Below are 25253 nucleotides of genomic sequence, written 5' to 3' on the forward strand. Positions count from 1 at the left end.
CAACGTGAACAAGGAACTTCCAAGTGTCTCTTATCCCTCTTGCCAAACGCGTTTCAGGAACAACGGTTCCCTTTCTCGAACTTGAACTTGATGCAGTTCCAAGCCATTGAGAAAGGGAACCGTTGTTCCTGAAACGCGTTTGGCAAGAGGGATAAGAGACACTTGGAAGTTCCTTGTTCACGTTGAACTTTGCTGGCAAGTCGAGCCTCTAATAAAATGGATTTATTTCAACTGTCTGAGGCTTCCTTTCATCAGGGCTACCCTTCGTGTTGTTGATAAATTAGCGGCTTTGCCAGCCGCGAAAGGAAGCTCGCTGCTCGAAAAGCGGACCTGTGCTATCGCCGTGTGGGTGATGGCGCACATGGGAGACAGTGTCCTGAGACTCTACTACAAAGCAGGGCAGTTTTCAACGTGCCATTGACTTCAACCCACTGGGGTTTTAAGACTATGTAATTTTTCCTGCAAAGTTCGAGGCACTCACTTGAGTTTAATTTCTTCGCACTACAGGTCCCAGAAGGCTGTTGTGGCCACGCCCACTGGAGCAGGGCCCGTGAAGATAAAATAGTGCGAGGCAGCATTACGAACTTGATGCAGTTCCAAGCCATTGAGAAAGGGAACCGTTGTTCCTGAAATGCGTTTGGCAAGAGGGATAAGAGACACTTGGAAGTTCCTTGTTCACGTTGAACTTTGCTGGCAAGTCGAGCCTCTAATAAAATGGATTTATTTCAACTGTCTGAGGCTTCCTTTCATCAGGGCTACCCTTCGTGTTGTTGATAAATTAGCGGCTTTGCCAGCCGCGAAAGGAAGCTCGCTGCTCGAAAAGCGGACCTGTGCTATCGCCGTGTGGGTGATGGCGCACATGGGAGACAGTGTCCTGAGACTCTACTACAAAGCAGGGTAGTTTTCAACGTGCCATTGACTTCAACCCACTGGGGTTTTAAGACTATGTAATTTTTCCTGCAAAGTTCGAGGCACTCACTTGAGTTTAATTTCTTCGCACTACAGGTCCCAGAAGGCTGTTGTGGCCACGCCCACTGGAGCAGGGCCCGTGAAGATAAAATAGTGCGAGGCAGCATTACGAACTTGATGCAGTTCCAAGCCATTGAGAAAGGGAACCGTTGTTCCTGAAACGCGTTTGGCAAGAGGGATAAGAGACACTTGGAAGTTCCTTGTTCACGTTGAACTTTGCTGGCAAGTCGAGCCTCTAATAAAATGGATTTATTTCAACTGTCTGAGGCTTCCTTTCATCAGGGCTACCCTTCGTGTTGTTGATAAATTAGCGGCTTTGCCAGCCGCGAAAGGAAGCTCGCTGCTCGAAAAGCGGACCTGTGCTATCGCCGTGTGGGTGATGGCGCACATGGGAGACAGTGTCCTGAGACTCTACTACAAAGCAGGGCAGTTTTCAACGTGCCATTGACTTCAACCCACTGGGGTTTTAAGACTATGTAATTTTTCCTGCAAAGTTCGAGGCACTCACTTGAGTTTAATTTCTTCGCACTACAGGTCCCAGAAGGCTGTTGTGGCCACGCCCACTGGAGCAGGGCCCGTGAAGATAAAATAGTGCGAGGCAGCATTACGAACTTGATGCAGTTCCAAGCCATTGAGAAAGGGAACCGTTGTTCCTGAAACGCGTTTGGCAAGAGGGATAAGAGACACTTGGAAGTTCCTTGTTCACGTTGAACTTTGCTGGCAAGTCGAGCCTCTAATAAAATGGATTTATTTAAACTGTCTGAGGCTTCCTTTCATCAGGGCTACCCTTCGTGTTGTTGATAAATTGGCGGCTTTGCCAGCCGCGAAAGGAAGCTCACTGCTCGAAAAGCGGACCTGTGCTATCGCCGTGTGGGTGATGGCGCACATGGGAGACAGTGTCCTGAGACTCTACTACAAAGCAGGGCAGTTTTCAACGTGCCATTGACTTCAACCCACTGGGGTTTTAAGACTATGTAATTTTTCCTGCAAAGTTCGAGGCACTCACTTGAGTTTAATTTCTTCGCACTACAGGTCCCAGAAGGCTGTTGTGGCCACGCCCACTGGAGCAGGGCCCGTGAAGATAAAATAGTGCGAGGCAGCATTACGAACTTGATGCAGTTCCAAGCCATTGAGAAAGGGAACCGTTGTTCCTGAAACGCGTTTGGCAAGAGGGATAAGAGACACTTGGAAGTTCCTTGTTCACGTTGAACTTTGCTGGCAAGTCGAGCCTCTAATAAAATGGATTTATTTCAACTGTCTGAGGCTTCCTTTCATCAGGGCTACCCTTCGTGTTGTTGATAAATTAGCGGCTTTGCCAGCCGCGAAAGGAAGCTCGCTGCTCGAAAAGCGGACCTGTGCTATCGCCGTGTGGGTGATGGCGCACATGGGAGACAGTGTCCTGAGACTCTACTACAAAGCAGGGCAGTTTTCAACGTGCCATTGACTTCAACCCACTGGGGTTTTAAGACTATGTAATTTTTCCTGCAAAGTTCGAGGCACTCACTTGAGTTTAATTTCTTCGCACTACAGGTCCCAGAAGGCTGTTGTGGCCACGCCCACTGGAGCAGGGCCCGTGAAGATAAAATAGTGCGAGGCAGCATTACGAACTTGATGCAGTTCCAAGCCATTGAGAAAGGGAACCGTTGTTCCTGAAACGCGTTTGGCAAGAGGGATAAGAGACACTTGGAAGTTCCTTGTTCACGTTGAACTTTGCTGGCAAGTCGAGCCTCTAATAAAATGGATTTATTTCAACTGTCTGAGGCTTCCTTTCATCAGGGCTACCCTTCGTGTTGTTGATAAATTAGCGGCTTTGCCAGCCGTGAAAGGAAGCTCGCTGCTCGAAAAGCGGACCTGTGCTATCGCCGTGTGGGTGATGGCGCACATGGGAGACAGTGTCCTGAGACTCTACTACAAAGCAGGGCAGTTTTCAACGTGCCATTGACTTCAACTCACTGGGGTTTTAAGACTATGTAATTTTTCCTGCAAAGTTCGAGGCACTCACTTGAGTTTAATTTCTTCGCACTACAGGTCCCAGAAGGCTGTTGTGGCCACGCCCACTGGAGCAGGGCCCGTGAAGATAAAATAGTGCGAGGCAGCATTACGAACTTGATGCAGTTCCAAGCCATTGAGAAAGGGAACCGTTGTTCCTGAAACGCGTTTGGCAAGAGGGATAAGAGACACTTGGAAGTTCCTTGTTCACGTTGAACTTTGCTGGCAAGTCGAGCCTCTAATAAAATGGATTTATTTCAACTGTCTGAGGCTTCCTTTCATCAGGGCTACCCTTCGTGTTGTTGATAAATTAGCGGCTTTGCCAGCCGCGAAAGGAAGCTCGCTGCTCGAAAAGCGGACCTGTGCTATCGCCGTGTGGGTGATGGCGCACATGGGAGACAGTGTCCTGAGACTCTACTACAAAGCAGGGCAGTTTTCAACGTGCCATTGACTTCAACCCACTGGGGTTTTAAGACTATGTAATTTTTCCTGCAAAGTTCGAGGCACTCACTTGAGTTTAATTTCTTCGCACTACAGGTCCCAGAAGGCTGTTGTGGCCACGCCCACTGGAGCAGGGCCCGTGAAGATAAAATAGTGCGAGGCAGCATTACGAACTTGATGCAGTTCCAAGCCATTGAGAAAGGGAACCGTTGTTCCTGAAACGCGTTTGGCAAGAGGGATAAGAGACACTTGGAAGTTCCTTGTTCACGTTGAACTTTGCTGGCAAGTCGAGCCTCTAATAAAATGGATTTATTTCAACTGTCTGAGGTTTCCTTTCATCAGGGCTACCCTTCGTGTTGTTGATAAATTAGCGGCTTTGCCAGCCGCGAAAGGAAGCTCGCTGCTCGAAAAGCGGACCTGTGCTATCGCCGTGTGGGTGATGGCGCACATGGGAGACAGTGTCCTGAGACTCTACTACAAAGCAGGGCAGTTTTCAACGTGCCATTGACTTCAACCCACTGGGGTTTTAAGACTATGTAATTTTTCCTGCAAAGTTCGAGGCACTCACTTGAGTTTAATTTCTTCGCACTACAGGTCCCAGAAGGCTGTTGTGGCTACGCCCACTGGAGCAGGGCCTGTGAAGATAAAATAGTGCGAGGCAGCATTACGAACTTGATGCAGTTCCAAGCCATTGAGAAAGGGAACCGTTGTTCCTGAAACGCGTTTGGCAAGAGGGATAAGAGACACTTGGAAGTTCCTTGTTCACGTTGAACTTTGCTGGCAAGTCGAGCCTCTAATAAAATGGATTTATTTCAACTGTCTGAGGCTTCCTTTCATCAGGGCTACCCTTCGTGTTGTTGATAAATTAGCGGCTTTGCCAGCCGTGAAAGGAAGCTCGCTGCTCGAAAAGCGGACCTGTGCTATCGCCGTGTGGGTGATGGCGCACATGGGAGACAGTGTCCTGAGACTCTACTACAAAGCAGGGCAGTTTTCAACGTGCCATTGACTTCAACCCACTGGGGTTTTAAGACTATGTAATTTTTCCTGCAAAGTTCGAGGCACTCACTTGAGTTTAATTTCTTCGCACTACAGGTCCCAGAAGGCTGTTGTGGCCACGCCCACTGGAGCAGGGCCCGTGAAGATAAAATAGTGCGAGGCAGCATTACAAACTTGATGCAGTTCCAAGCCATTGAGAAAGGGAACCGTTGTTCCTGAAACGCGTTTGGCAAGAGGGATAAGAGACACTTGGAAGTTCCTTGTTCACGTTGAACTTTGCTGGCAAGTTGAGCCTCTAATAAAATGGATTTATTTCAACTGTCTGAGGCTTCCTTTCATCAGGGCTACCCTTCGTGTTGTTGATAAATTAGCGGCTTTGCCAGCCGCGAAAGGAAGCTCGCTGCTCGAAAAGCGGACCTGTGCTATCGCCGTGTGGGTGATGGCGCACATGGGAGACAGTGTCCTGAGACTCTACTACAAAGCAGGGCAGTTTTCAACGTGCCATTGACTTCAACCCACTGGGGTTTTAAGACTATGTAATTTTTCCTGCAAAGTTCGAGGCACTCACTTGAGTTTAATTTCTTCGCACTACAGGTCCCAGAAGGCTGTTGTGGCCACGCCCACTGGAGCAGGGCCCGTGAAGATAAAATAGTGCGAGGCAGCATTACGAACTTGATGCAGTTCCAAGCCATTGAGAAAGGGAACCGTTGTTCCTGAAACGCGTTTGGCAAGAGGGATAAGAGACACTTGGAAGTTCCTTGTTCACGTTGAACTTTGCTGGCAAGTCGAGCCTCTAATAAAATGGATTTATTTCAACTGTCTGAGGCTTCCTTTCATCAGGGCTACCCTTCGTGTTGTTGATAAATTAGCGGCTTTGCCAGCCGCGAAAGGAAGCTCGCTGCTCGAAAAGCGGACCTGTGCTATCGCCGTGTGGGTGATGGCGCACATGGGAGACAGTGTCCTGAGACTCTACTACAAAGCAGGGCAGTTTTCAACGTGCCATTGACTTCAACCCACTGGGGTTTTAAGACTATGTAATTTTTCCTGCAAAGTTCGAGGCACTCACTTGAGTTTAATTTCTTCGCACTACAGGTCCCAGAAGGCTGTTGTGGCCACGCCCACTGGAGCAGGGCCCGTGAAGATAAAATAGTGCGAGGCAGCATTACGAACTTGATGCAGTTCCAAGCCATTGAGAAAGGGAACCGTTGTTCCTGAAACGCGTTTGGCAAGAGGGATAAGAGACACTTGGAAGTTCCTTGTTCACGTTGAACTTTGCTGGCAAGTCGAGCCTCTAATAAAATGGATTTATTTCAACTGTCTGAGGCTTCCTTTCATCAGGGCTACCCTTCGTGTTGTTGATAAATTAGCGGCTTTGCCAGCCGCGAAAGGAAGCTCGCTGCTCGAAAAGCGGACCTGTGCTATCGCCGTGTGGGTGATGGCGCACATGGAAGACAGTGTCCTGAGACTCTACTACAAAGCAGGGCAGTTTTCAACGTGCCATTGACTTCAACCCACTGGGGTTTTAAGACTATGTAATTTTTCCTGCAAAGTTCGAGGCACTCACTTGAGTTTAATTTCTTCGCACTACAGGTCCCAGAAGGCTGTTGTGGCCACGCCCACTGGAGCAGGGCCCGTGAAGATAAAATAGTGCGAGGCAGCATTACGAACTTGATGCAGTTCCAAGCCATTGAGAAAGGGAACCATTGTTCCTGAAACGCGTTTGGCAAGAGGGATAAGAGACACTTGGAAGTTCCTTGTTCACGTTGAAATTTGCTGGCAAGTCGAGCCTCTAATAAAATGGATTTATTTCAACTGTCTGAGGCTTCCTTTCATCAGGGCTACCCTTCGTGTTGTTGATATATATATATATATATATACATATATACTGAAAGAAACAAAGGTTAGATTAACATTATATTTAGGTGAAATGTTCAGTAACACAGTAAAATTCAAAACAAAAAAAAGCAGAAAATCATCAGTTATAGTATAATTCATGACCTAAGGCAACTATATCTCACTACTCCACCAAATTAATTTTTTGTCTTCCTAATAACTGTGTATCCCTTTCAATAAACTTCACAAATCTTTCAGGGAAGAAATCTCATCCATCACCATTGCTTACGGAAAAAAATTCAGAGAGATCTGTTAAGCAGGAGTCAAGAAAACAGGAGTTCCCAAAACATGTTTTCTCAATTCATTTTTCCATAGGAAAATTGAGCTACGATACTGAAAAAATGCTGAATGGATTCCCACCAAATTTGGCAGAAAGATGGATCCTGGTCCAGAAAGTGTGCTTTTTGTGATGTGATATTCATCTGTTAATTCTCAAAACCTGTATACGTCACACTGTAGAGGATTCCGCTGACCTAACATATATCAAGCTGAGATCTGATTGACAGCCACTTGATCAATGATATGGGAGCAACCATCTTATGAATTGGGACTAAGTCCAGAGTCCTAGAAAAAGATTTTTAAAAAATGTATAAGAGGTAGGGGAGGGATATCTTGACCCCCTAGGGTGGTGGATGAAGGTCCCAGAGGGACCGCCCCTGGGCCAAACAATTTATTTTTTTCGCATTTTGCCACATGTTTGTAGAGGATCAGCACTACTTAAAAAATGCCTCTGGGTGGGCCTTGGCCCGTGGGGGTGGCACAAAAACATATTGAGAGAAGGAGTCCCATTCCCACGGCCAAACTCAAATTAAAGAGAAGGGGGTTTAATGCCCCCTCCCCGAGCCTTAAAAGGCTGTGGTGACCCTATCCACCTGAGCCAATTTAGCATTAAGGGGAGGGAGCATGCAGCTCCCCGCCACAGACTTCAATAAGTCCTGGCGACTCAATTCCCCAGGGCTAAACTTGAAACCATTGGTCATGTTAATTAAATCACATAACATGACCACAGTAAACTATGCGGACGACACCCAGCTCCTCTTCTCTTGGGAAGGCGAAGATTCCATCCCCTTGCAAGCCTTCCATGACTGTCTAAGAGACACTGCGAGCTGGTTGCACCAGAACTCCCTCCAGTTCAATGCCTCGAAAACCGAGGTATTGTTCTGTCTTGCGAGTCGTATACCCCGCCCTTTGCCCGCTGAGTTCTGGCCCCCGGAAAACTCTAACAACCCGCCACCTGTCACCAGTGTCCGCAACCTGGGCGTCATGCTAAATCACCAACTGAGCATGGAAACGCAGGTCTCAAGAACAGTCGCTACCTGCTCTGGCCTTATGCGCTCACTGCGCAAGGTCTTGCCTTTGCTACCTTCTTCCGCCAGAGCATTAGTAGTCAGGTGTACTATTCTTAGTCGCCTTGACTACTGTAATGGCCTGCTGCTTGAATCTCCTGCGACTCTACTGGACAGACTCCAACGAGTTCAGTCAGCAGCAGCCAAACTGGCTCTCGGCTGGACCAGGAGATCCTCGGCCACGGCTGCACTGGCCGAGCTGCACTGGTTGCCTTTGAAGCAACGCATTGCCTTCAAGGCCCTCTGCCTGGTCTTTAAGGCACTACATGGTGCAGGACCCAGACCTCTTCAACGTCTGTTCTCTTGGTATACCCCCACCAGAACACTCAGGTCCACAACTGCCTGCCTGGCGAGAGTGCCCAGATATAAGAAGGCCAGGATGGGGGGAAGATCGTTCAGAGTAGCTGCAGCCAAGCTGTGGAACAGTCTGCCTGTCGACATTCGTCAAATCCCTCATCTCCTCCCCTTCAGGAAACGAATCAAAACATGGCTCTTTCCTTCACCCCTCTAAACAGGTCAGCCATAATCCATTCCCCCCCCCCGTCATTAAACCCCAGGAGCAGCTAACAGCGCCAGGATACCTGCCAGGTGACAGTCGCGCTCTATAAATGTTTTAAATAAAATAAATTAAATAAATAAATAAAATAAATTAAAAGGGAGGTATGCTCAGTCCCCCTCCCTGAGCTTGGGTTAGTTCACTCACCATGTCCCAGAGAGCCCACCCCCATGACACAGTAGTTTTGCAGGCAGGGAAACAAGTCTGCTTCCACCGGGCTGGAACTTTAAAAATGCTCCCACTGGGTGGGAGCAGACACATATTTTCCTGCTCATGATCTAGGGTGCAGGGAAACTAAGATTGCTTCCATTCAGTAGGAAGATAAAAAAACATCTACTCCTGCCACGCAGGAACACTGCCGGCTCCCAAAGCATCCAGTATGGGTGCATGTGCAGAACCTTGAAGTCCCCGAGGCTCCCCTGCAGGACCAACATAGTGTTTGGGAGATGCCCAGATTGGCACTGGGGCACCCACATAAGGCCCAGGGCGGTTGAGGTCCTGAGGGCCACTACTGTCTCAGAGAGGAGGGGTCATTTGCCCCTCCCCTTAAAAAAATAAAAGCCCCTGGGGATGAGGTACCAGGAGCCACTATTGGCTAAAGGATGGAGTACTTGTACCTCCTCCATTAATCAATGATAAATGCCCTGCGGATATGGTCCACATGCCCCTCCCCTTTAAAAAAAATGCCCCAGGGGATGAGGTCCCTAGTGCTCTAAAGGTGCTGGAATGGGGTCTTTGTATCTCCCTCCCCATAAAAGTAAAAAGGCCCCAGTTGATAGGCCTCCCGAAATTAAAAAAAACAATTGCAGCTGTGGCTGGCTCACAGGATGGGTACTGGCAGGGGAACTGCAGGCCCTGTGGCTCCTCCCCTCAGCCCCTTGTGGTTGGTTGATGTCAGACCCTGCATCCTGAAATGTTTGCAGCAGTACTGTGGTACAGCGGCCCAGTGAAAAAAAGGATTATTGGTGGGGACCTGCCCACCCCGAGGGGTTTGGCACAGGGCCTGGCTGTCACCACATGCTGCACACGGCCAAAGTCCATGCCCAGCATGGTGTTGGCTGCCCACGGGGGTTGGGCACAGGTGGCTGGCGTGGCAGAGGGCAGGCCTAGTTAGGTATGGCAATTAAATATCACATTTAAAAAAAACTAGAAATTCATGAAATAAATACAAAGGTTAAAGTGACATGATAGTTAGGTATGGTTAAAATATTTTACTTTGCATTAGAAAAAGTCAAATCTCTGAGAAAACCAAGATTAAAGTGACATTATAGTTAGGTGAAAATATCTGTTAAAATGTTAGATTTTAAACTAAAAAAATCACTGAACTTCACTGGTTATGTTAAGCTGAAGTAACTATAACTTGCATCCTCTCCATACACTGATAATTACTCACATATTACATCCCCCATGAACTGTTATATGACATCTTTGATAAGATCAATGCAACATCTAATAGGACCTCATTGATTACAACACTGTTCATGGCGGGGGTTGCTTGACTTATCATCTGTCACTTTTACTTCTAGCTTTGGGTGTGCAGAACCAACTTGCAGCTGGAGATAGCAAGCCCATCACAACAACAAAGGGCACACACCATCGCTGAGAGAACAAGTGGAACAGCAATGGGATGCTGGTGGGTAGGTCTGGTGCAAAGTACCAAACTTGAGTAGCAGTTTTTCAGCTAATGTACTTAAGGAGTCAGTTTGCTCCTTGCCATCCTGACTTTTACATGCCTGGACTCTGCCTTGGCCCCTCTCGTCCTCTCTCTGGATTTACAGGTGTTGCTTCAGCCAGAGAAGGCTGGCTTAATCAGGAAATAGCAGCTAGCAATCTGTGAAGTACAGCACAGCAACTGGTACAGTGAACTCCTCCCATATGTGTGTACAACTATTTATTACCACAATCAGGTTATATTCATAATATTTGTTTTCATTGTATTTGTATTGTTTAATTTGGATGTGGAAGTACATTTAGATTTTGGTAATATGATTCATTAGGTAGATACGTTTTTGGTTTATGTTCTTTGTTATAATTTAAAGTACATATACTGTACTCTGTATCAAGCGATAAACCACAAACCTAATAATCATATTTAAGCACACACCTTCTTATCAAGACATAATATGATAACATGCATGTAGGAAAGTGCCCCTTTTCGACATGGTCACACCCATTTTGTTTGGTATTCGAGATGTGATTTTAACTGGAAATGCACTGGATGTCGGCTAACCAGGTCCCTGGTGCCAGATCTCTTTCCCAAAACTCTACAGTTGTTCCCCCAATTGTAAATACCTTTTGGTACTCCCTGTATTTCGATAGTGAAAGATACGCCTGTCATCTAGGAGAGGGGGGCTAAAAAGGGACCTTCATGTCTGCAGCACGCATTGTGCCACCCTAAAGGACCCCTCACCAAACACATAAGTCCTGCCACTGCAGAAGACAACCCCAGAGGTAGGTAGCTGTTGTTTGTCCAACCTTGGTGCTTGTGGAACATTTGTATGTTATGTTCATGGAATGAGAATGCTATGACATCAAGGGTGTGGTGGGGTCATTCCTGCTCTGGAGATGTTGGAGTTGAGACCTGTTTTCTGTTGATGGTTGAAATCAAATAAAGCCTTCTTTGATTATTACAAATTGCTGGCTTTTAATATTGGCGACGAGGAGCTCTTGATTGGGGACAAGCTGCAACCATCGATTCCCCTGTAAACCCTTTTGGATTGGTTTTGGATTTACTATTCCTCAACTACCTTGGATTGGATTTCTAATTTAGATTTGGCTGGCTGTCAACTCTCTTCACTTGAAGATCATAGTTTTTGAGCTTCGCAAGAACGCATTGGTATGAACTCATGGATTTAATACAAAACGAAATCTCTTAAAGTAAGTGTCAGTTCCCAACTTGTTTATCTTCAAACGTTAGCATGAGCGGTGTCCTTGTGCTCTGTGGATCCTGCTCGTTCTGTGTTCCAGTGTTCGATGCAATATTGACATTGTACGCGTCATACGTGTCATCACGCATTACGTATCACGCATTTTACGTGGCGGCCATCTTGGATTGGGCCAAAATAGCAAATTACAGCGGAACAGTGACAAAACGAGATAGTAACCAGAGCGATTCATCGGAACAATGTCAAAACAAGATTGTAATCAGCGCGATTTTTATTTACGGTGAGAATTTAATCTTGTGACTGAATTTAATCTTGTGACTGTCAGAACGCTTCACGATAAAACCAGTGTTTTTACAAAAAGTAGACAACTGAGCTCAAAAGCAATAAACTCACTTTGGCATTCTCTGCTGTGTTGTTCCTTTTGGCATGTCAATTTAAAGTGTTACACTACCTGTAAAGATCGTTTGGTTCATTTTACTTAACAAACATTGTTAGTTCTACCAGCATGTCTCAACCTCCTGCATTTTTATCTGAAAAAGGAGAACCCATCCTTCCCTGGTAAAGGTGGAAGAATCATTTTGAGTCTTACATAGTGATAATTGGGGGAGAAAAATTTTAAGCTGTTAGAAAGCAAGCCATACTTCTACATAATTTAGGGGTGGAAGGTAGAAACATTTATGATAGTGTGGATCTCATAACTATTGGCAATGGTGATGGTGAACCCACTGATGTATATGAGATGTCCATGACGATGTTGGAAAAATATTTTGGACCTCGTATCAATGTTGTTTTGGAACGTCATAGGTTTTTCATGAGACTACAAGGTCCCACGGAACATGTAGGAACCTATGTTGCTTCTTTGAAAACATTAGCACGTACATGTGAGTTTGGTGACCTGTCAGATTCCTTGTTGCGAGATCAACTTGTGAGATGCACAAACAGCACAAGAGTACAGGAAAATCTCTTGTCTAAAAATCCCACATTAATGGAAGCCATCGCAATTGTAGAAGGTGTTGAGAATACGTCTTCATGGGTGAAGGAAATTAGGAAAAATCGTGAACATGATGACACAACAAGTACAAAGAAATGTCAAGACATCGATTAGGATGGCAGACGGACTTGCGTCCGTCCGCCACCCCCGAGGTGGAGGGACCGTCTGCAGGGGCAGCGGTGTTCCCTCCATCGGAATTAGGATGTGACCGCCACCCTGGCGGTCACATCCTGTATAGTTAACATTGTGGCGGGTACTGCTTAAAGCAGCACCCACCGCAATGTTAAATATGCATGCTTTGCATTTGCATGCATCAAGCGGCAGGCACCGTGCGGTGCCTGCCGCTTTGTGCATGCAAATGCAGGGGGGTACCATAGGTACCCCCCATGTGCACCCCCCACCCCTCGACACCCTGGGGGCCCAAAAGGGCCCCCCAGAAGCAAATCTCCACATGCTTTTCCGCGGCGGAAAAATACGCTGCAGAAAAGCATGTTTGCACACACATCGTAATTTGGCTGGCGGTGTCTTGCAGACACCGCCACCAAATTCCGGTCAACACCCCATGGATCAGCACCGGACGGACCTGCCGTCTGCCGCTGATCCCACCGCCATCATGATCTGGCGGGGGTGTTTTCAGGGTCCGCGGCGGTGAATCGGCATCCTCCGGGCCGGCAGTGGCTTCCACCGGCCCGGAGAATGTGGATTTACCACAATCATAATCGACCCCCATGTTGGAATATGATCTGAGTGATGAGATTTGTGACAATATTGCTAAAGTATCTTTAACTACAAAGAACAAGATTGTCTCAAAAGATAACCAAAGTCATACCTTCACTCACAAAGATACCCAATCACATAACCAACGTGATTTACGTCAACAACGTACTTTTGATCGCGAGAAAAATAATACAGATACTCAAAGGATGCGGTGTTATAGATGTGGCAGTCTCTCTCATTCTTCAAGCTTTCCCAATTGTTATGCTAAAGAAGCAGTTTGCATCAACTGTGGAATCAAGGGACATTATGCTTGTGTTTGCAAATCTGCAAAGAAGGGTCGTACTTCTGACAGTATTCGCACTGTGGTTGTTTCAAGTATTTCAGAAACTGATGGGAAAGTTGACTCTGATAAGATTGTTATGCCGTTCTGTAACATTTCTGTGGATGGTAATGAGTTCAATGTAATGGCCGATTCCGGTTCCCCATTTACTTTAATTGGAAACAAAATTTGGGATGAGGTAATAGGACTTGAAAATGTTAAGTTTTTCCTCCTGATATTTCTTCCATTAGTTATGGGGGGTCTCGTGTGGATGTTGTGGGGTATGTGACAGCATAGATTGTGTTCAAAGGGAAGAAAATTGTGGGGAAGGTGTATGTGGCTGTGAGAGGAGATAATCTTCTGGGTTGGTGGCATCAAAATGACTTGGGCATAATTTTGAATCCTAATGCCAAGAAGCCAGAAGATCAAGTCATGTTGATTGATAGAGAGTGTAATGACCCACTTAAGCAAGTTTTGTCAATTAATGATGTGGATGTTAGGAGTAAATATTTTGACGACTTTCCTGAGGTATTTTCAGATGCTCTTGGTTGTCTCAAAGGTTTTGAGCATCGGATTATACAAACAAATTCAGCCATACCCTGTGTACATAAGGTACGGAGGGTACCAAATTTGATGGTTGGCCCGTTAAGACTTGAACTTGAAAGGTTGCTCAAATTGGGTGTGATTGAGGAAATCGAAGCCTCGGAATGGCTATCTCCGGTGGTTTTGGTGCCTAAGGATGGTGGGTCTGCTGTGAGGCTGTGTGTGGACTTACGCGGACTCAATGAGTGGATTTGGGTGGACCGACAACCTCTACCCAACATATCAGAGTCTATTAGTTTGCTAAAGGGGGCCAAAATTTTCAGCGTACTAGATTTATCATCTGCGTACCATCAGATTACTCTTCATAAGGATTCATGGCATTTAACATCCTTTGTTACACCGTTGGGAGCGTATCGTTTCTTAAGAATGCCTTTTGGGCTGGCTCGGCCGCAGCTTGTTTTCAAAGAGTGATGAAAATGGTTCTTGGAAGTTTGTCAAACGTTCTGTTTTTTCAGGTTGACATACTTGTGTATGGTAAGAATGAGAGTGAGCATGAGAATGTTTTGAGATCCATATTGACTAAATTGAGAGAGAAAGGACTTACTGTTAAGATGTAAAAATGTCATATTGGACTAGAGTCTGTTACTTATCTTGGTCACGTTATTTCAGGTGAAGGTATACAACCTAAGTTGCAACTCGCGGACAGTATTGTTAAAGCCCCTGCACCAGAAGATAAGGAACAGGTTAGGTCATTTTTGGTATGGCAGAGTTCTACTCTAAGTTTGTAAAAGGGTTTGCCAGTGTGGTTGAGCCTATAAGAGCGTTGTTGAAAAAGGGAGTACGTTTTGTTTGGACATCAGAATGTGAGATAGCTTTCAATTTAGTGAAGTCTTAAATTAGCAAAATGCCATCTTTGGGTCATTTTGATACTAAGTTGAAAACTATTCTTACAACTGATGCTAGTCTCAAAGGACTAGGAGCAGTGCTTTCCCAGGTTGTAGATGGGGAAGAAAGAGTTGTAGCCTTTGCCTCCAGAGCTTTGAGAGAAGCTGAAGTTAATTACTCTTGTATTGGGACAGAGGCTCTGAGTGTTTTTGGGGAATACACACTTTAAGTTTTATTTGTGGGGGATTCCTTTTATAGTGAAATCCGATCATCGGCCACTGGTTCAGATTTTTTCGTGTCATCATAGTGACAATATGACTCCTAGACTTAAGAGGTGGAGTGAAGGTCTGCAGGAATTTAATTTCCGTGTACAATACATATCAGGTTTGAACAATATATCAGCTGACTGCTTATCAAGGTTACCAGTTAACTCTCAACAAGTGGGAGAAGAATTAGAATGTGTAAATTGGTTGGTGGAGAATTCCTTGTTAAAAGATGAGGGTCATCTTGTGTTGCTGTTGATAAAGGGTTTCTTGCTCTTAAATATGTTGTATCTAAGGGTTGGCCAAGTTACAAAGATCTGGATCCTGTTTTGAAGCCTTTTTGGACTGTAATGGATGATCTAACTTTTTGTGGAGGGAATTTGATGAGGGGTGACAGAATGGTTCCACCCGATGAGCTTAAAGATAAGGTTGTCATCTTAGCTCATGAGGGGCATTTAGGGAGGAGCCTTACGAAGGCACGTGTCAGAGAGAGGTATTGGTGGCCAGGAATGGATCGGATGGTGGAATCTGTCGTTATAAATTGTCACCTATGTGCTATTAATGACGAATCTCATGTACCAAGTCAAGCTCCTCTTTCTCCTGTGGTGATACCTAATGCTGTGTGGACTAAGTTGGGGTTAGATATAATGGGACCTTTTGATTTAATGCCTTACCATGAAAGGTTTGTTGTTCCTTTGGTGGGCTACACTTCAAAGTGGGTGACTTCCAAGTGCATGGGTATTGTGAATTCAAGGTCAGTGATTGGGTTTTTGAAGGATGTTTTTGCCTCAGAGGGTATACCCAAATATCTAGTCACTGACAATGGGGTGCGGTTCACTTCTCATGAGATGTATGATTTCCTTGAAGGTCTTGGAATTGTCCATCAAAAGACAGCTTTATATTCTCCACAGGCCAATGGCCTCACAGAGAGGATGAATAGAGTTGTGCCCAGCGAGCACATGATTCTGGGATTTCTTTTAGTTATGTCTTGAGAGAAACTTGGTGGGCACATCGCACAGTTCCCAATGCTATTTCTCAGAAATCGCCTTTTGAAGTCTTGAGAGGAAGGATAGCGAGTTCCAAGTTGAATCCAGTGGGGCTTCCTGTTTGGAAGAGGAAGGGTGTGACTGGAGAATTGAAAAGGAGTAAAGTTGCTGAGTACCAGCAGAAATATAAAATGCGGTATGACAGCAAAATGTCAGTAAGAGTGAAAAAATTGAATCTGGGAGATCGTGTTATGGTAAAAAAAAACTAAAAATTGTCACAAGGGATTATCCAATTTTCTAGGCCCTTTTGTAATCACTGCAATTAAGAAAAATGTTGTGGCTTTGAACAATGGCTGTACTTGGAGTATGTCTAGGTTTGTTAAATTTGTTGAGACAACTCATTGTGCGACTAGAGTTCAAAGTACTATTTCTATGAATAGAGGTACAAGCAGTGACAATTCTACTAGTTCGACTAGGCCCAAACATGTGCCTGTGAAATTCAAAGAGTATGTTTTATATTAGAGTTCTGGATCTTCTATTTATTCTTCTATTTGTTCTTGTTGTTTACTATTAATGCTAATGTGTTGAATTTTTCTTATCTTCTTTATTTTGTTTTCTTATGTTCAAGATATTAACAATATTTATAATTGTTCATATATTGTGTAAAAGGGATGTGTTGTAATCTACTTGTTTGTCCAACCTTGGAGCTTGTGGAATATTTGTATGTCATGTTCATGGAAGGAGTGTGGTCACGGGTGTGGTGGGGGCATTCCTGCTCTGGAGATGTTGGAGTTGAGACCTGTTTTCTGTTGATGGTTGAAATCAAATAAAGCCTTCTTGGATTAGTACAAATTGCTGGCTTTTAATAGTAGTCCATTGGGTATTACTCCCTAATCACCTACATTTAGTATTAGGGGAATCCTGGGCACCCAAAAGTCTGATCCTGATGACCTACAGAGAAGAAGGACCCTAAAGAGTCTTGAAAGCAGAAAACTGAAGAACAACAACTGACTTGGTACCAGCCCTTCCAGCCTGTCTGCTGTTCACCATCAAACATGCGCCAAAGACTTCTCGTCCTACAGCTGTCATGCCTCTACTGCCTGGGAGGACTGCCTTACTTTAATAAAGAATCAAGAATTCCTTGGAGCAGCGGAACTCCTCCCCAGCATACTGCAGGCCCCCCAAGACAAATCATGAGGACTCCGTAACCATCAAACCTGACACCACCAAGCACCACTGGACACAATCCCACCAGCCCATGTTGAATTGGACCAATGGTGTCAGTGTGGTCCCCAAGCCCGCAAGAGACAGATTCCACCTTGGTTTTACCCCTCCTGAACTCTCTGACATTGCCTCTGTTTGCAGGCCCCTCAACCGTGAGTGCTCCGTGATGAGGAAACCCGACACCTAAAAGACCCTCTGCACCCAGTCAGACCAATACGAGGAGAAGAGAACCACTGGTGTCCCCAGTCCCATAGCATTGCATCTTATAGAATTGAGCCCTTTGTTTGGTTCAACCTGAGTGGCCTCCCAGTCCTGACCTGCAGCTTCTTTTCCCTCAGACCGATCCCCATTTACTAGCCTTGGGCACCCGATGCTGTATTGTACCCCTGCACCTGGATGTCCTAGTGCCGCTCGAGGTGACCTGCTGGTGCTGCTTCGTACCTTGCCACAAACTCACCTCAAGTCCAGAAGGTTAGTCTCTTAAGTAGTTGTACTGTACCTGAGTGCCATACTAGTTTTTCCTTCTGTAGGTTAACATTGCAGCTTTGAAAAATGCACTGTCCATTTTTTAAGAGTAAAAGTATTTATCTTGCCAAATATACTTACCTGATCACATTGATTCTGGTGCCTAAACATATATACAAATATGTGTTATTTTTATAAATTGGTGTGCATTTCCTTATTGAGTCGTGTGCATCATTTTTCGACTGTTGAGTTCATTTGAGGATGTCTAACACTCCTCTCTGATAAACCTAAGGCTGCTCGACCACAATACCTCCTAGAAGAGCACCACAAGATTGCTAGAACTAACCCTGTCCACTCATAAGGGAACCCCTGGAATCTTTCCCAACATACCTAATTTTGGTATGTCATATAAAAAGCCAGCTTCCTACAATGCAGTTTGAAGAGAGAATCAGATTGAGCTCAATTATATTCCAGATAACCTACACACCACCAGAGAAACCAAACCTACGTATCATCTAGATGCTTTATACATAATAAATATATTGGACGCAATGAATAGAGACATTCACTTCCTAAAGCATAGAACTAAACCTATGAAACAGGACATTCAGCAAATTGTGCAAAAGAGAGCACACCAGCTAATGCCATGAAAATGAAAAGCAGGTATCACATCTTCAACTCAGAAATAAACACAAAGTAATACAATACATTAACAGTTAAAAAAGGATATATTTTCAATTGCATCAATGTGGTAATACATCAAATGATAAGAGTATTTAGCATTATTTTAACTGACTCATTCCTAAATTAAAAACATATTCGGTGAAAGGACAAAATATAATTCCTTGGTTCAAAAGGTTAACTGTGAACATCTCAATAAACGCCATCTGCCTGCAAAATCTACTATCAAGACCATCGCCTTCGAGTACATTGACATGGAACTAATGAAGAAAATAGTAGATTGCTTGTCTCACGTCCCGTATCATGGATCAAGGAATTCTTCTCATTATTAACATCGTCACTTCATGAATAGGTCCATCGTAAAAGAAATAGCCATTAGACCCTTTAACTATCCAACCATCACCACTTCTAAAAAACTATTTCTTTCTTGATATATGTCAGCTGAAAAACCTTCTATAACCTAAGAAAAACGTCCGAGGAAAAATGCAGAGATAAATTCAGGATTCTTGGAACACCTCAAATTATCTCAATGACTGTAACCCAGAAAACTATTTTGTAATTTATGTTTGATGCAAGCGAGAAGAAATGTGGATGCATTGTACTGGTTCTGGAACACCACCCAATCTGAAAGAACGGGAAAAGGACATGGACTGATGGAGTATGGCTAAAAAGTAGGCATACAAAGGCACTGGGTGTTTGAAACAGTACAAAAACGGCATCCATAGGGGATCATATAGAGGTTTGTGAAAAAATGTGCTTCGGAGGTAACTCAAGTAATGTTACACAGATGAAGACAGAAGGGATCAATACGACGGCTACCGAAAATATAGAGGACAATTCAGAAGTAATGTAATGTAAATGGGGTTTTATATAGCGCACCTAACACTCCAAGGAGCATCATGGCACTGATACGGAACACCATGGATGGAGAATAAAGAAACTGGTTTACTGCTCTTATGGGAAAAGATACGGCATTCAGATCAAAGCTTTACACAGTATGTCTGGTGCACTATAAATCCAAGTTTTAAGTGCAGAAGATGCTTTAGATGTGATGCACTATTGTAGGATCATAGTCTCATGAATTAAACTACTGAAAAATATGTGAGTAAATAAAAAATTATGTAACCTGGTTTTATATCAAAGGGAATAACATCAACTACTGTGCCAAAAGATGGTGTGTAAATCGTACCTGCCCTGAACTAAGATAATCATGCTACAATGATGCAAATCGGTTCCCCCAGCAGTGTATTGCACTTTTGACCATGAGACCTAGGTTGGTCTTAGTGATGAAAAAACAGACATCATGAGGAAGTTATAGCAAAAAAGGGTGCAAAATATGTTTAAAACGGTTGGCAAAATCTACCTGCAAATCTGAAACATGGGCATTCATTTTAATTTAGATCTTGCCAATTTCAACCAAATAAGGAAGTTAAAAGGCTTTATTGTTTAACTCATCTAGCTCTGAAAGTTCACAGCATTCGTACAGAGCAAATATTAAGAGAAACTATTGTTAAGTTTTTGATTACTTTAATATAATCAATACAATGCTTTCAAACAATCCAAAGGCAGGGTACAAGATTGCAACATCCGGCAGTTTGACTGATCTATATTGTTAGGAGGGATGATCACCTGAAGGCAGCATGAAATACCCTCCAATGGTCCTCTCTGGCGTCTAGACTTGAATTCAAAATCTTCCAAGCTATGCACTGGGCTTCTTGGAGAAGGGTTGAAAGCTATCTGCAGTTTTCTGCTCCAACATGGCACCAAGTGGCAGAAAGATGGTTTTACGCTCATACAGCCCATGCTAGTCACATGCCTACTCTAGGTCCAACTATGTAAAACAAAAACTAAGCTAATGTTATTCCAAAAACCAGTAAAAAAATGCATTTCTCAAACAATCTTCTGACTCAGAATGTATTAAGAAACAGTCACGTGTCATCACAAGAGAGGGAATCAACCAGGGAATATTTGCTTATATTCTCCATAGACCTTCCAGCAACTCCAATCACACCCGTGTCAGATTCTAATTGACTATGACTAGAGCACACCTCAATGAAAACAAGCCTGGTAGGGTACCAAATCTTTATCAGACAGTATCTAAATACATCTGAATAGTACAAAAAATACCTAGGCCCAAGTGGTTTCGTTGTAAGATTCATGTATCTAGAGCTCTTGCTGGATAAAGGGCAAGTGGAAATGATCTGGAAGACCACCAGACTCATAAACACAACACATCACATATCTAAACTACAAAGATTGGCCAATTTAGCCAGCAAGATATTGAGTGATGTAAGGTGATGGAGACTGAATAAAAGTAACAGTAACTCGGCCATGGAATGACTCCCTAGTTCTATTAACGAGGAAACAATGACAATTCACCCTAGCCGCCTGATGGAGCAGCTGGGGTTTCATTGTATGCGCCCCCTTCCCCCCACATGTTACATTATATTAATAGGTAATGGGCAAAATGCTATCACCCTTGAGATGGGTGGAATGGTATGTCAAAGCATTTAGACGGCATAATCAATGAATATAGGTAATGTGTGTTAGTGAATAGCAGAATAAGATGCAAAAAAGTAAATTAACACACAATAAGTAATTGCCTCTTTGGCATACAGAAAGAATATGATCCTGCACAAGATATACCAAGATTTCTACTATCTAAACGTATACATTTTATAAGGATTCAATAGACACTAAATTCACAAGGTTTAGTGTGACTTATCTATAAGTATAATAATGTTGAATTTGTTTTGCATCTTGCATTCGCTCAGAGTCCTAGTGACTGGAAATATGACACGTATTGATTGTTGGATTACATTGTAATAATGTTGATGTTTTTTATGGTGAAATTATGAAACTTTTTGGTTGGCTAATTAAAACAGCTTCAGGTCATATACGTTAATAATGATAGAGCTAGTCACACTGTTACGACAGAAAATCTTTCCTCCCGAAGAAAACACTTCTTTGAAGTGCCAATAAAGCCTTATAGCAGCAATAATGTCAGTATCTCCATAGTAAACCAGGACCCCGAGTATCAAAATGTGGTGTACTACCTGTTAAGGTTCAAACCAATTCAAGCCAGGGAAAAGTTTTGTTTGCCTGTCTTTAATTTTCCTCACTGGGAATAAACCTGATTTGTCTCCGTTTACTTTCAACCCTAACGATTTTCCAATTTCAGTGCTTTGATCATATGGCCTCGCCCTTTGTTTACATCTCCTGCATACAATATTGCATCGTCTGCATGTAATTATATAGCTTTTGATGTGCCAGCTGTTTCCAAGCTACTGTGATGTTACCCTGCCAATCATGGTAACTAGGGCTCAATCGCCAGATCATATATCAACTATATGACTTGGCCCATGGGGGCATATAAAAAATGTTGGCTCTGTATTCAACACATTAATCCATTGCATCACGCCTGGCTCGACGCCCTTCTTTCACAGAACCATAAACAAATGCTGATCAAGTGGAACACTTTCTCAATGTCTATGGAAACAACTGTGAGCATCGCTTCTGATTTCAGAGTCACCTGGAATACTTGGAAAAACTTTGGCCGAAACTAATCTGCTATCATCCGAGTTGATATTCGTTGAAAAGACTGAAAGGAGTTACTCAACTAATATTTTACTCAATACCTTGTAATCTATGTTCAGCATAAAAAGGGAGTTGAAAGATACTCTAACTAGTGCATATATTCTGCTATTTGGGAAGCATAATGTCAGTGCCTCTCTGGTGGTGAGTGGCAGAGTGTACTTCAGTTTTAACACCACAACCATCTTGTTAAATCTTGGTGCAAGAACATATGTATAAATTGAGTAATATTCAGATGGCAAACTATACTTACCTCGAGTTTTTCTTTTGCCAAATCAGTGATGTTTCAATCTCTGATATAGATATTAGGGCATCTAGATCCTTCACCTGCATTGGGGTTAGACTCCTCTGTATTGACAGGTCAAGATAATCCCCTAGTTTTTTCATCCGCCGTGTCTTTCTCTGTATATATTTTGAATTTTGCCTAATCTGCAGAGAATTCTTGGTTTATTATTTCATGTGTGTGAACAATAGACCATGATCATAACAGGTACTTGTTATTGGGGGTTCAACCTTCGAGTTCTGTCCCCATTTACGTTTTACATCATGGCATAGGGCTTGTAATCTAGGCATCTCACTCTTTCTAAGAGCGTAGGACACAATTTTCTCCCCTTTTACAAATCTGCCTGCAGCTTAGGGTTTTGGAGTGACATTCTTTTCTAGACCCTGTAAGTTGTATTCATGTTCTGGTTAAGCATATGCTGTATGCCTTGTGGCATTCTGATATGGTGACCCTGTAAAGCCTTGACCCTCCATTCCAACAAGGCCCACATTCTCTGCAAAGCAATTCAAGGCCTTGGCTGTAATTATGTCCCTAAATGAGGATGTATGTCAGTACAACGCAATCAAAATGATTGCGGTACTTTACGACACAGCCATTACAACGCAAGTCGTTACAACGACTTGCGTTGGAGGGTGCTGGATTGTGATTAGTTTAATTTTCTATTCCAACTGCATCCCACGTAACAGTAGGGAAGGTGTTGGAATAGAAAATCAAACTATTCCTTTAACAAGAGCGCCCTCCAGCGCAAGTCGTACTAACGTCTTGCGTTGAAATGGCTGCGTAGTAAAGGACGCGTGGTGTAAACACTGCGTTGTAAAGGATGTTTACCCTAAAGGATGGGTCCTTGAGTGCAGCAGTTTGCGAGCACTTTGTAAAATATGCTTATGCCATGCCCCAACAAATTATCTTACTAAGGTATTCTGCCTGTGTCACTAATGCATGCATGTATTTTTGTACAGAAAACTCCATACAAATCTGACAAGGAGTAATGTATCAGGGAGCAGAAAGTATATACCCTATCATAAGGGGTTCTGAAATCGCAACGTGTCAACCAGTTTCCGGTTGTCAAACTATTCCATTAGAGCCTATTCAGAGTCCATCACAGGTGTCTTGAGCAGTGGTGGATGCCACCTAGCTAAGTGAATATAAATCACACTGTTCAAGCCATCCCTCCTCATGTGTAGGAGAGACAAGTGTGACATTTGTTTTTGTAATGCATTAAGAAAAGCCTGTTGACCTAAGTCTGGTGCATTCACACTTGCCAGTAGTATTTCCACTCCATCTAATCTTCCTTCCATGAGAACACACCTGCCTTTAGGATCCAAAATCACAGTTTCTATCTATAAAGAGCCCCTGGGCGTACCCATATCAGCCCCCTGGTTTTATGAGGAGTAAGCCATGTTAAGCAATAGGCTCTCTGTTTTCTAAGTCTGGTGCCTTCTGCCTTGGTTAGATGTATTTCCCACGCTAACACTAGCTGTACCACCCTCCTTGAAGGAGCATGTATCCGACATTTCTTGATAGCATTACTCATACCCCTTCTTTTCTGTTTAAGGAATATTTATTTAGTGGTCATGATGGCATGATGATTGAATATAAGAGAGCCAATCGGTTTAGGGTACAGGATGAGGTGTTTTAAAACTCTGTTTCTCCAATCTTATGTCTTGCATGCCTGAAGTTATATGCTTCCTATAAAGAATTGTAGACCCTCAGTACACTCAGTAAAAACAATTGCTAAGTTAATCCTCGCTCGCACCCTATGTCAAGAGCGCATCAGCCCCCCACCTTAGAACAAACATGATACATTCCCTGCTCTTCATCACAAAGGTCAGGAGTGTGAGGGTGGTTACAGTCATTGGTGATCGTTGTGAGTTTCTCATTGTCTGCTTGTCTCACCGTTCTGTTATAGGCCACTGCACATTCGCAGACAGCCTGTGAGGTCCTCAGCCAAGTGTTCATAACATTTCTTCTCATGCCATGGTGATGACAAACGGCTGCCTTCCTTCTCCTTTTGCAAATATGTACAGTGAGGCAATCATACAAGCCATACCTTTTATGCAGGCTAGAAACCAATTGTTTCTTATGTATATAGTTAAAGAAATGTAAACAACAAAGGATCTTCTGACTGAGGAAAGGTTAATAATTAATGAAGAGGCATTATAATACAAAGCAATAGGATTAAGTTCAAGAAATGTATATTTTCGGGGCAATTTTGAATGAATATTCATTTCCCAAGATGTTACAGGACCATGTATTGTGTAGGATTAGCTATAAATGCCCGATATGCTTCATGTTTTACCTTTAGTACAGACAGCTGCAGAGAGAGAGAGAGGAAGGATTTGCATCTGCATTTTCGTTTTAGTGAGAATGCAAATGTGTGAGGAAAGCTGAAAAGAGCATAGGTCCTGCTTTAGAGTTTGGCAGACTAGCACTCTGTCGCAAACATGACAGATGTCCCGTCTACCATATTACAAGAGCATTATATCCTAATGTACTTTTAAGGCGGTTGGGATCTCTGTAATTATAAATTCAGACCATAGTTTGGAATTTTGCTTTGATAATTGGCCGGTGTAATTGCCAAGGGACTGCAGAGATATATGTTTACCTCGAAACCGGGACTCAGTGTTGTACTAATATTTATTGGAGTTTATTTTATTGACATATATATATATAATGCTTACTGCCCCTGGCGAGGCGCCGAAAGGATTTTAGCACAGGTAGAATGCTACTTCATGGGATCTATTTTTAGTGATTTAGTTATGTATAACAATTTATAGATAGACATGCTGTTTCTGGTAGTTAAAAGACAAATTGCAGTAAGTTAAAATTGTGTCCAAACTATATAGGAAACAATATTTTTGCAAATTTTCAAAATTGGGTTTAATAAAAATGGGCAATATGCATTTATATAAAATATATGTAAAATGTTTCACCAGTATTAATAAAATACATAATATTTATCTACTGAAGGAAAAAAAAAAGTTTTACAGTATCGATGTGAACTTTCCAAGCAAGCAAATAACATGTTACTTCAAAATGTTTCTTCTTACCTCAGAACGTAGTCCCACCCTTATAAAGGCACAGACTGGATCAAAAGCTCCAGTCCCACACGCTAAGAGATGAGTTCTGTTGTAATGGTGAAGGACACGGACAAAGTTTGCACATTCGTTCTGCAGAAGAAAGGAGAGTGTCAACACAGGTTGCAATAGCGTCAATGTTTAGGTATG

General features: G+C 43.4%; 1 protein-coding gene across 3 annotated transcripts in view; it reads right to left on the reverse strand.

Moving 5' to 3' along the window:
- Positions 1-25253, reverse strand: part of SEMA3E (semaphorin 3E) — an 885350-nt gene that overhangs the window by 436610 nt on the left and 423487 nt on the right. For all 3 annotated transcript variants that reach the window (XM_078674182.1, XM_078674183.1, XM_078674181.1), the window contains one exon: positions 25077-25196. In XM_078674182.1, the coding sequence (XP_078530308.1) occupies positions 25077-25196 (120 nt within the window). The remainder of the gene's footprint in view (positions 1-25076; positions 25197-25253) is intronic.

Source organism: Lissotriton helveticus, chromosome 1_1 (genome assembly GCF_964261635.1).
Source record: "Lissotriton helveticus chromosome 1_1, aLisHel1.1, whole genome shotgun sequence".
Taxonomy (NCBI): domain Eukaryota; kingdom Metazoa; phylum Chordata; class Amphibia; order Caudata; family Salamandridae; genus Lissotriton; species Lissotriton helveticus.